This window comes from Atheta coriaria, unplaced genomic scaffold (assembly GCF_025399875.1).
Source record: "Atheta coriaria isolate IRGN ID8LTWV9N9 unplaced genomic scaffold, Caltech_Dcor_3.1 hic_scaffold_5_pilon, whole genome shotgun sequence".
NCBI lineage: Eukaryota > Metazoa > Arthropoda > Insecta > Coleoptera > Staphylinidae > Dalotia > Dalotia coriaria.
The window spans coordinates 3,421,273-3,433,398 of NW_027045447.1; the positions used below are offsets into that span (position 1 = coordinate 3,421,273).

The 12,126-nt window shown below is 42.9% G+C and overlaps 1 protein-coding gene across 15 annotated transcripts in view; it reads left to right on the forward strand.

Annotated features, from left to right (window-relative positions):
• Window positions 1-12,126, forward strand: part of rg (A kinase anchor protein rugose) — a 103,621-nt gene that overhangs the window by 65,965 nt on the left and 25,530 nt on the right. For 2 of the 15 annotated variants that reach the window (XM_065301956.1, XM_065301951.1), the window contains exons 4-27: window positions 330-430; window positions 494-589; window positions 676-797; window positions 864-990; window positions 1,103-1,222; window positions 1,624-1,770; window positions 1,842-2,006; window positions 3,078-3,218; window positions 3,661-3,806; window positions 3,882-4,095; window positions 5,824-6,076; window positions 6,141-6,283; window positions 6,348-6,729; window positions 6,794-7,110; window positions 7,170-8,825; window positions 8,885-9,064; window positions 9,155-9,295; window positions 9,380-9,505; window positions 9,559-9,727; window positions 9,898-10,122; window positions 10,317-10,441; window positions 10,679-10,795; window positions 10,932-11,848; window positions 11,910-12,057. In XM_065301956.1, coding sequence (XP_065158028.1) covers window positions 330-430; window positions 494-589; window positions 676-797; window positions 864-990; window positions 1,103-1,222; window positions 1,624-1,770; window positions 1,842-2,006; window positions 3,078-3,218; window positions 3,661-3,806; window positions 3,882-4,095; window positions 5,824-6,076; window positions 6,141-6,283; window positions 6,348-6,729; window positions 6,794-7,110; window positions 7,170-8,825; window positions 8,885-9,064; window positions 9,155-9,295; window positions 9,380-9,505; window positions 9,559-9,727; window positions 9,898-10,122; window positions 10,317-10,441; window positions 10,679-10,795; window positions 10,932-11,848; window positions 11,910-12,057 — 6,278 coding nt within the window. The remainder of the gene's footprint in view (window positions 1-329; window positions 431-493; window positions 590-675; window positions 798-863; window positions 991-1,102; window positions 1,223-1,623; window positions 1,771-1,841; window positions 2,007-3,077; window positions 3,219-3,660; window positions 3,807-3,881; window positions 4,096-5,823; window positions 6,077-6,140; window positions 6,284-6,347; window positions 6,730-6,793; window positions 7,111-7,169; window positions 8,826-8,884; window positions 9,065-9,154; window positions 9,296-9,379; window positions 9,506-9,558; window positions 9,728-9,897; window positions 10,123-10,316; window positions 10,442-10,678; window positions 10,796-10,931; window positions 11,849-11,909; window positions 12,058-12,126) is intronic. The other 13 variants (XM_065301963.1, XM_065301952.1, XM_065301960.1 and 10 more) reach the window with 11 other exon arrangements.

The following is a 12,126-nucleotide window of genomic DNA, read 5'->3' on the forward strand; positions in this document are numbered from 1 at the left end:
TAATGGGGATTTCTCGGGGGAGAAAAACGAGGGTGGATGAAGAAAAAGGTAAATGGCATTGTAGGCGTACAGGTCCAGAGCCGGGGGCGGTAAAATCCCCATCGGAGGGTAATAAAAAGAAATTAGAAAAACATTGCGTTATCATACAACGTGTAGCAGAGTCTTTATATGTTGACATTAAAATTGTAAGCCGCGAGTGGAGAGTGGAATTTTCATTTCAATAATTACACGTTTGTTGTTTGTCATCCTGGATTTACTGTTACATTAAGAGAATATTGTAATTTTAATTTTAATTATCTTTGATGTGTTATTTTTTGTTCTTCTTGTAGATTTATTAATAGAGATGCTGGGAGTTCTTGCCAGCTATAGTATAACTGTAAAAGAATTAAAACTGCTCTTTGGCGCAATGAAAGCGGTCAACGGAAAATGGGTGAGTTTGTCTGCTTCTGTGCAGCAGCACAGCACTTTTCATTAAAAATGTTTTTCTCGGCAGCCGCGACATTCAGCAAAGCTGCTTAACGTCCTGCGCCAGATGCCGCAACGATCGGGCCCGGACGTCTTCTTCAGCTTTCCGGGCCGCAAGGGATCGGTGCGTTGGAAATATTTTCTAAACTAATAAAAATTATTATATATACCTCCATTACCAGCTCTATATTATGATGATGATTTTTGCAGGCTATCGTTTTGCCACCGTTGGCAAGATGGCCGTATGAGAATGGCTTTACGTTTACCACGTGGTTTCGCCTGGATCCCATCAATTCGGTGAACATTGAACGCGAAAAACCGTATTTGTATTGGTACGTACCAATTGATATATATTTGGTGCAAGCGGAAAAAAAATTCACGGTTTTATTTATTTCCAGCTTCAAAACGAGCAAGGGGGTCGGCTACACCGCTCACTTTGTCGGTAATTGCTTGGTATTGACGTCGATGAAGATTAAAGGCAAGGGTTTCCAGCACTGCGTCAAGTACGAGTTTCAGCCGCGCAAGGTATAAATAAATGCCGTGCCGAAAACATGTTTTTTGGTTCTTTCTTCCTCTTCGCGGGGTTTTCATTTGATCGAAGATGTAATTTACGATTTGTTTTGCCTCTTTTCTGCAGTGGTACATGCTAGCGGTGGTGTACATCTACAACCGATGGACGAAGAGCGAAATTAAGTGTCTCGTCAACGGGCAGCTGGCGTCGAGCACGGAGATGGCGTGGTTCGTCAACACGAACGAGGTGAGCGCGCACACAACACTGACTTTCATCATTTATCTTGTGCACTGCACAAACGAAGGCGAAGATTTACTTTGAATCGGAAATTTTCTGCGAGTAGTTTTGCGCTAGTAACGATTCAATCGTTCGATGCTTCAAACGAATGCGTTTTATTTATTTCCCATAAGAATATCGCCGACGACAAGAATGTGATACCGTACGCAGAGTTCGACGAATCGTAGAATGGAAAAGTCAATGCCGCGGGGCAGATACCTTTTATGCGCGTGGAAAATAGCATTCAAATAGATTTTACCTTTTGATGTGATGTATCTTCTTTTTGCGGAAAAGAAATACTCTGCATATGCAATTTTTCTGAGTCTGCGCGTAGAATTTGTATGTTTATTTGATTTTTTCGACGTTTCTAGCCATTCGATAAATGTTACATTGGAGCGACACCAGAATTGGACGAGGAACGCGTTTTCTGCGGTCAGATGTCCGCCATTTATCTTTTTAGTGAAGCCATCTCGACGCATCAGATTTGCGCGATGCATCGCCTCGGACCGGGTTACAAGGTAATTTAATACTTTCCTTAGCTCTGGTGTAGCTCGGATAATATCGAAGATTGCTTATTACTTTATTACAGAGTCAATTTCGCTTCGACAACGAGTGCCACTTAAGTTTACCCGACAATCATAAACGGGTGAGTGACGCGAGCGGCGGCGACGAAGGCGCGCTGCCTCCAGCCGTCGCCGACGCCGACCCGGCCTCCAGCCAGATTCAGATTCCGAATGCATCCGATGCACGTTCCGTAAGCATGCTTTTATTTTTGGTTAATTCGTTTTGCGTTTGACGATGTCTCTCTATACCACGACGGATATTCGCCATATATATATTTTCCCGTGAAATTTCATTACGCGCGCTTTAATTTGATCACGCACGCCGAAAGGCGGAAATGCAATATGCATTAATGTGTAATGTGCGGCGTCGTAATCGAAGCGACGCGTTGGGGAATGTAACTGCGCGTCGTTACGACGCTCGGGTAAATAGACGCGATGTGTTCATTATCGAATAATTTAATTGCGATTGCCAAACAAATATGCATACATATTATATTCGGCATAACGATCGCCGCTGATGCGGCGCGCGTACTGTGTGCACCCGTTTTGTTTCATAGGTACACATTTAGTAATTGTGTCATTCTATGTGTCCGTGGAATTACAGTACGCAGGTATTATTAATATTATCAAGGGATGATTAAAATTCAATTGTTTTATGTTGTTTACTAGAAAATATCGTGATATAGTTACGCAGAATTACGCTTTTAATTGTTTACACGGAAATCGATTCCATTATTTTATATTTATAAATTTTCAAAAATTCAATAATTTTGTTACCTGATTGGTTTTCGTGTAATTAATTAAAAACTATTCTCGTGTCACGTAACACCGCGTTTTAATTCCTGTGAATGTTTTAACTGTAAAACTTGTTTTAATTATTTTTCTACCACGCATTCAATCCCTTCATCCCCGTTTGCGAGTATAATCCCCTCCTGCCAGCTCGGACAGTGTGAAGTGTTGCTGTGTATTTTTATAATTTAATTAGCGCACTGCTGCTGTATTCTCTCTCGTTAAAGTACTTATTCCGAATGTATTTAGCTCCTCGCATTTGCATTGACACGTGCGGAACAAGTTTTAAATTGCGGCAGTGCATACATAGTTACTGTTTTGTTATGCTTTGTTGTGTTTTTACCCCTTTATGTACGAGTACAATTATTGCCGTAGTAGTCATCCCCCTTGTATTGTGTATGTGTGTGTCATCCATGTTTTCCGCTCCCGTGAACCTGTTCGCAATCAGCTAAATATTCATTATTCAATGGCAGGTTCTCTACGACGGGAAATTGTCCAGTGCGATTGTGTTCATGTACAATCCGGTGGCGACCGATAGTCAGTTGTGTCTGCAGTCGGCACCGAAGGGCAACATTTCTTATTTTGTTCACACACCGCACGCATTGATGCTACAAGTAAGTATAGAGGATGAAATTATTTGATTTGAAATCTTGAGGTACTTAACGTCGAAATTTCAATTTATATGCTTTTATTTGACTTGAGGGTGAGTTGTGATGCGTATCTCGGTGGCGCGGCGTGATTTATGCGTGCTAATATCTCGCTATCATTTCGGACGTTCGCCGCACGTCTGAATTTATGCCCTTATAGGTATCATAAAAGAGTAATCATTCCGGCAAGGTGCGTCGGGCGTTTTTTGCGCTCGTCGCCGAATAGTGCGTAATAAATTACGTCGCATTACAAGAAAATGGCACCCGACGCTTTCCAACTCGCCGTAATAAATTTATTCGAAGCATAATTCACTCAACTATCCAACTTTAAAGTCAATGTACTTTATAGCAGGCAAAGAATTGTTTTGACTTGAAATTACAGATGTGTTTTGTGGTTGTTGTCTTTTAGGACGTGAAAGCAGTGATAACGCATTCCATCCACAGCACGCTGAACTCGATCGGCGGCATTCAGGTTCTCTTCCCGTTGTTTTCCCAACTGGATTCACCTTACGAGTGTGCCACTACGACGGATTCAAAGCGCGACTCGACCTTATGGTAATACCCCAGCAAACTTTGCCTTACTGCTAAGTTTGGCTAGTTTTAGCTAACTAACAAAACTCCTCGTATTAGTTCCAAGTTGCTCGGATTTATCTGCGAACTGGTCGAAACCTCGCAGACGGTGCAGCAGCACATGATTCAGAATCGTGGCTTCCTCGTCATCAGCTTCATGCTGCAGCGCTCGTCCAGGGAGCACTTGACCATCGATGTGCTCGGCTCGTTTCTCAGCCTCACCAAACACCTCGTCACCTGTTTGAGCGCCAACAGCGAGTTGCTTTTGAAACAGGTAAGTGCGTGTCTGTCCAACTTCTCCTCTATTCGACCAACCACTTGTAAATATCGGAATACGGCAAGCTCGATGCGCCTTCAACCACCACCACCACCACCCTGTCATTATCATTGTCCATTTAATAGCACCATATCCGACTGAAGCGTAATGTAAACTCGATCGATGCGTTCGATTTAATATGCCAAAAACGTAAACTCGTTTAGGGAGAGAGTCTTTCCGATGTTGTTTGTTTTCTAATCGTGTTTCTTACAGAGTTGATTGAATAGGTGGTATAGTTTCCTAAGGCATGCACAGTTCTTTGATAGCGAATTAGATATTGCATTTTGATATACATTATCATCTTTTTTGGCTCTGATAGTTTATTGTTTGTTAATCTCTTTGATAGTTTTGTTGTTTTCGTTTCTTTTCTGAGCGTTAACGAGTTACAAAAACAGTGACGATGGTTTCCACCGCTGTGGCTTATAAATTAGCGTGTGGCGACGATCTGGTGACGGGAAATTTGCATATAAATTAAATTGTTCTAATAACGGCGGATTATTAGTTGTCGCCGTGTGCTGACAGCTTAACGCCATCAGAACGCGCATTAATTAATTTCTGGAAAACTTTAACGCTCTGATATCGTGGAATTTTTTTTCCGGGGATGTAAAGTCCAATTTTTTGAATAAACTTTTGTATTGTTTTGAATAATTTAAAATGTTTCAATTTTAAATTAACTGCGCTTATAATTTGCTATTATTGCAGCATAATTAATATCAACATTTGTGTTCTATTTACTCTATTTGCTTTATTATGAACTGAAATGAAAATTACCAATTTTGCATGTTGTTTTTATGCAATTTACGCAAATAATTACTTATATATTATCGCTAGTGCTACGCGCAACTGAAACTTTTACCACAGCGGTCACACAATATTATTTTAGATAATTACGTGTATAGTTGGAGTACTTCAGTTCGCTGATTTGGAAACTGCCACGTGCAATTTTAATTCACAGCTCGTTTGGTAAAAACGTCATTGGTTTGAATGACGCGTTCGAACGCTCGTAGCTAATTAGTAATGAGTTTCCATCGACGATGCAAATGTAATTAACATTTTCAATTATAGATCTAGTTTGCCGACTGGGTTTCACATGAATATTTCCTTTTTGTTTCAATTTAATTGATTTAATTGGATGCGGGTGTTTGCCAATGGGACGCTTTTGAAGTGACTTGTAGTTTTGTCAAAAATTTGATTAACATTCGAATAAACAATCCGGTCCAATCCATTTTATTATGTTTTTATATCCATAAATTTGATTATTTATTCTCATTATTTGTTTTCGATTTTGCGGTGGTCATTTTATGAAAATTGTTTGTACGGATCAAGCGAAATTTTGACCGATGGATTTTATTTTTCGAATTCAATTGTTTTGTTTATTATGCAGGATTAAGCTCTTGAAAAAATCTGTTTGATTGTAATTCTTTGTTTAGAATTCTGTATCGATTTATTGCCATTCTGCGTTTTGTTTTCTGGAAACCGTTGAATAGTTTAGACTTGTTTCTCTCCTGCGCTCTCCTGCAATCCACACTGAACGCATGCCTGAATGCATCTAGATAGTTAGCGTAAACTTGCTTTGATTCCGCATTTCGTACTCGAGTACTGAAAAAAATACGAACACCCAATCGCAAAAATCTATATAACTGTGTATCTGGTAAGTACGGGGCAGGTTAATCCATTTTGATTTAGTTATTTTGCTTCTCGTTCCTGACGTGGCAGCTCCTGGACCATGTGCTCTTCAATCCGGCGCTGTGGATCTACACGCCCGCGCCGGTGCAATCGAAGCTCTACTCGTATCTGGCCACCGAGTTCCTATCGGACACGCAAATCTATTCGAACGTCCGGCGCGTCTCCACCGTGCTGCAGACGGTCCACACGCTCAAGTATTACTACTGGGTGGCTAATCCCAGGTCCAAGAGCGGCATCACTCCCAAGGGATTAGGTAAGTTGCGATTTAGATGCGCCCGCTTAGATTAACTGGCCTTTCTTCTCGCCGCGCCCGCCAGATGGTCCCCGGCCGGCTCAAAAGGACATCCTCGCTATACGCGCGTACATCTTGCTCTTCCTGAAGCAGCTAATCATGATCGGCAACGGAGTCAAGGATGATGAGCTTCAGAGCATACTGAATTATTTGACTACAATACACGAAGTATGTAGAGTAATAAGGAAAATTGCTTTTGTACGTGTATTTTTATATTTTTTTATATTTGCAGGATGAAAATCTCCACGATGTCTTACAAATGTTGATCTCTCTGATGTCGGAGCATCCTTCGTCGATGGTACCGGCGTTTGATTGCAAGCACGGCGTCCGAACTATATTTAAACTGTTGGCATCCGAGAGTCAATTAATTAGGCTGCAGGCACTGAAATTGCTCGGTTTCTTCCTCAGTCGGAGCACGCACAAGCGGAAATACGACGTAATGAGCCCTCACAACTTGTACACCCTATTAGCGGAGCGCCTGCTGCTCAACGAGGAATGCCTCTCTTTGCCCACGTACAACGTGCTCTATGAAATAATGACGGAACATATTAGTCAGCAGATTTTGTACACTAGACATCCGGAACCGGAATCGAATTTTCGTCTCGAGAATCCAAGTATAATCACATTTTAATTCCATTGTTTTCGTGCCATTCTGATTCTGTATTTGTTTGTTTCTAGTGATTCTTAAAGTTGTTGCGACGCTTATAAGACAGTCGAAACAAAATGAACAACTACTCGAAGTGAAGAAGTTATTTTTGAGTGACATGACACTGTTATGCAACAATAATCGCGAAAACCGTCGCACTGTGCTGCAAATGTCCGTTTGGCAGGAGTGGCTGATTGCGATGGCGTACATCCATCCGAAGAACAGCGAGGAGCAGAAACTATCCGACATGGTCTACTCGCTCTTCCGCATGTTATTGCATCACGCCATTAAATACGAATACGGCGGATGGAGAGTATGGGTGGACACGCTCGCCATTGTCCACTCAAAGGTGTGTACTGGCAGTTTAGCGAAGACTTGAAACTTGATGAGTGTTTGGTTTGTTTGCAGGTCTCGTACGAAGAGTTTAAACTGCAGTTTGCGCAAATGTACGAGCACTACGAGCGCCAACGCGCCGATAACATCACCGACCCGCTCGTAAGACAGCAGCGACCCATCAGCACGATATCCGGCTGGGAGCAACAAAACGAAACGGTTGCCAATGGGTACCATGACGAGGGCAAGTGGAGCAACTCAAGCGCCGCACTTCAAGAGATTGACCAGGCATCGGAGAAAACTGAACCGATGTGCAATTGCGAATTAAATACGCCAATCTCCCAGGGTAGTCCGTCGTCCTTTATGACAAAGCGCGACGATAGTGAGGGTGTTTCCTTAGATTCGAGGACTAGTGATTTGTACAGTGACGTTAAATTAGGCAAAGAGTCACCATTGTCTCCGGAATCATCAACGAAATCGTCCCCTATCTGCAATGGTGTCCACTCTGAAAGCTGTACATCAGTGACGTCTGAAAAACATCCCGAAGACGAAGAGGATGAAGACGATCCTAAAGCCAAAATTATTGAAGAGATTGTCGAGGAAATTCTACTGAAGAGCGAGAAAATGTTGGAGATTGTTGCTCAAGATGACGGTACACTGTCCCCCGTAGTGCAGGATGAAGAAATCGTCCAAGCCGTAAACGAGGTTGTGAATAATGTGAACGAAGCAGAGTGCGATGAGAAACCGTGTTTGCCCTCTTCGCCCGAGAACAGTCCGAAGAAAGACGTGAGCATTTCCGTTATCGATTCTAAAATGGCGGAGATAATTCCAACCAGTCCGGAGAAGGATAGCGATCTATCGGAAAGGTATCAAACACCGACGGACTTGAGCGAAACCGAACGGAAGGAGGAGGACGAGCCATCGAAAGATATTCCAGGTGAAATAGTTGAAAAGGATGAGGCAGAAACAGTTGCCGTTGAGAGTAATGAAGCAGCCGAGAGTGAAAAGGAACCAGCGCCCGAGCAAGCGCAAATACTTAACGATGTGCCAATTGTTGATAATAGTGCTGTGTCTGTAGATTTAGAGCCGTCCAATGTTGAATCTAGTCATAGCGAAGAGACGAAAATTCAATCAAACGCCGACGAAGAAGTGTCGGAGGTCGAGAAGATCTCGACGATATCGCAAATATGTGATCCTAGTCATTATCCGACAAGTACTGAGACGGGCAGCAGCGAGCCCTCTGTGGCCGACAGCCCTCTAATATCTGCCGAAGAGATAAAACGACGCAACAGTCTACCGCCAAACCCGTCGGATCTACCGCCGGAAGTCAATGGCGAGAGTGTAGCGCATGCATCGCCACAGAAACGACCACGCAGTGCGTCTACATCCACACAGGTGGAACCGAATCATTTTGACGCCAAACGCAAATCCGGTTCGGCATCCACTCGTCCGATGTTTAGTCCGGGCCCTACGCGTCCGCCGTTCCGCATTCCGGAATTCAAATGGTCTTATATTCACCAGCGGCTGTTATCCGATGTGTTGTTCTCGCTCGAAACCGATATTCAAGTGTGGCGATCACACTCGACCAAATCGGTGCTCGATTTCGTTAACAGCAGCGATAATGCGATCTTCGTGGTGAACACGGTCCATTTAATATCGCAGCTGGCGGATAATCTGATTATCGCTTGCGGCGGGCTGTTGCCACTCCTCGCCTCTGCAACATCTCCAAATGTAATTGAATCGATTCCTGCACCGATGACTTTTAATAACATGATTGTTTTATATTTTAGAGTGAATTGGATGTAATCGAGCCGACTCAAGGTATGCCCATTGAAGTGGCAGTGTCGTTCTTGCAACGACTCGTCAATATGGCGGACGTGTTAATTTTCGCCAGTTCGTTAAACTTTGGCGAACTGGAAGCCGAAAAGAATATGTCCTGCGGTGGTATATTACGGCAATGTTTACGATTGGTAAGTGTTTCTTTTATCGCTATCACAAAGTCACCCAATGTATTGTACATAGAATGATAAAATTGATTTCGTATCACGCGTGTGCGTTAGGTGTGCACTTGTGCAGTCCGTAATTGTCTGGAGTGTAAAGAACGAAGCCGGCCGCATCACACTCTTGCACAGCCACATAATGCTAATCACAAGTCCGCACATTTACAATCTTTCATCCGAGGCGTTCACAGCTCACCAAAGGTAAGTTTTTACTATCAGCCTACACATCATATCTACTCCTACCAGTATAACAAGTTGATTGTAATACAATCCTCGCTTGTATAGAATATCGCGGAAAACTTGTCGAATGTCTCCAGTCCTGTGAAGGACCCCGAAAAGTTGCTGCAGGACATGGACGTCAATCGTCTTCGGGCGGTCATCTACAGAGATGTGGTGAGAACGTTCGCACAGGCATAACACTAGCACCATGTGATTTAATCCCACTCTAATTACCTGTCTTACAGGAGGAGACGAAACAAGCGCAGTTTCTGTCACTGGCGATCGTCTATTTCATCTCAGTGTTGATGGTGTCCAAATACCGAGATATACTTGAACCACCCGTGACGATACGAGCGCCTAGTCCTGTCCCAGCCATCAGAAGTAATGGTCCCCATCATGCGGATAGTCCCCAAGGTAAAACTTAGTTAATTGTATGACTGTAGGAGTTTAGGTGGCGATCACTTTACACGCTTACTCACACAACGGATTTATACATTTACTATGTGTATTCATCTTGTAACTTGTTAGCAATGTGGTGAAGGGATGTGTTACTAACATTGTTTTTCTTGTCTCGTGTGGCGCAGAGGGAAGTGCGAGACCCCTATTCCCGCAGTGGTCACATCACGTCTATCCGCAATTCTTACCAGGCTCACATCCTAATGCGGCGCAACCGCCCTATCATAATTATCCGCGTCATAGACACTCCTATGTCAAACATCACTATAATATCAATAATAACCACCATTCCCACCATCACAACCATAAGATTGACCACAGGTACCATAGAAACTCGATTGCCAGTCATGCAGGTAATTTGATACGCACGCATAAAATCACTGGTTATTTAGCGTTTTGTGTTATGTTTAATATCTTAATTTGCCCATAAAATGTGGATATATTGTAATTATTTTACGTTTTGTTTGTTTAGTTTACTTTCTGTTGTAGCTAGATTATTTTTACTTATATTTTAAGAAGTGCCCAATTAATATGAGTGTGTTTGCAGGCTCTAGGGCAATTCATAGTCAGACACACGAAGATGGCGACTATGAAGTGATTACCGCATATGTAATGGACGATAATCACTCGGTGCAGGACCAAGATTTGCACTCGGGACCACCGTCAATCAAGGTAGGTCGATTGGCACGATTCTCATTGTAAACGTCGTAATCAGTAACTGGTTTTTACACTAACTTGAATCTTGAATGGGCTAATGGGGTGATATTCTGTATTTTGTAAATATTGTACAACTGCATGCTACAATCAGATGTAAAATGAATGCTTTCGGGGTACAATCTTATCTTAACCGTAATTAATCACTTCTAATTAACGTATTGCTTTCCTTTTGGCTGGTTGTGCGCCTGACAGGTTAGCGCAAGACAGCGTCCGAGTCTTGGGCACGGATTCTCAGTAGATTACTCTATGGATGGGATGAGGCATGCTCGTAACAGTCGTAATCGTACTGATCTTACCACTCGTAATAAGGTAATTGATATTGTTTGGTTCTAGAACAGTGGTTTTTATCAAGAGGGGACATTTTTAAAATGGCATGGCATGTTACTAACATTTTTATAACGTAGTTGTATCAGATTTGTGGTATAAACAAATGAATTGTTTTCAGAGTGTTGATTCGATAGAGGAAATCACCTCGGTTAACTCGGCAGAAACACGCAGTAACCAAGAAGGCAACGAAACCATTGAGGACAATAAACTTACCAACGATGAAAATTGGACGGATATTAATCTGAACGAAGATGGCGAAGTGCATCATAAAGAGGACACGCGTAACATGCAGAATTTAACGCATGGCGGTCATATTGATATCGAAGGCAATATTCAAAATGAGCGCGGGGAGAAGCAACATTCCGAGATTTCCGTTGTACGCGTTCCGGAGAACATTATTCAGACTACGACTCAAGTCCGACCTGATGATCTACCCGTGAACAACCTAGTCGAACACATTCCAATACCCACTCCCTCGCGTGAAGCATCGCTGACGCAAAAACTAGAAATGGCACTCGGTTCAGTTTGTCCTCTTTTGCGGGAAATTATGGTCGATTTTGCTCCTTTCTTGTCGAAAACCTTAGTAGGCTCGCATGGACAGGAATTATTAATGGAAGGCAAAGGCCTGACCACTTTCAAAAATAGCAATTCGGTCGTTGAGCTTGTAATGCTATTGTGCTCACAGGAATGGCAAAACTCGCTTCAGAAGCACGCCGGTCTTGCGTTTATTGAACTCATCAATGAGGGTCGTCTTTTATCCCATGCCATGAAGGATCACATTGTGCGCGTTGCCAACGAGGCCGAATTTATTTTGAATCGCATGAGGGCCGACGATGTGCTCAAGCACGCAGATTTTGAATCGCAATGCGCTCAAACTCTGCTCGATCGGAAAGAGGAGGAGAGAATGTGCGACCATCTTATTACAGCGGCGAGGCGGCGGGATAATGTGATTGCGAGTCGCCTACTGGAAAAAGTTAGAAATATCATGTCCAATAAACATGGCGCTTGGGGATATATGGATCCGCAAGGAGCAAAGTAAGTTTTCGAGAGAAACAGATTTCCAACTTTGACTACAACTATTGATTTGCTGTATTAGGTTAACAGAGTTTTGGAAATTGGATGCCTGGGAGGATGACGCACGCAGAAGGAAACGCTTTGTGCATAATCCTTTGGGATCCAGTCATCCGGAAGCCACATTGAAAGCGGCTTTGGAGCATGGCGGGCCAGAAGATGCAATATTACAGGTTTGTATATAGTGCGTTCCACCCGTAGTTCAAAGATTTGCCCATAGATGGCGCTGTGATGCAAACTTC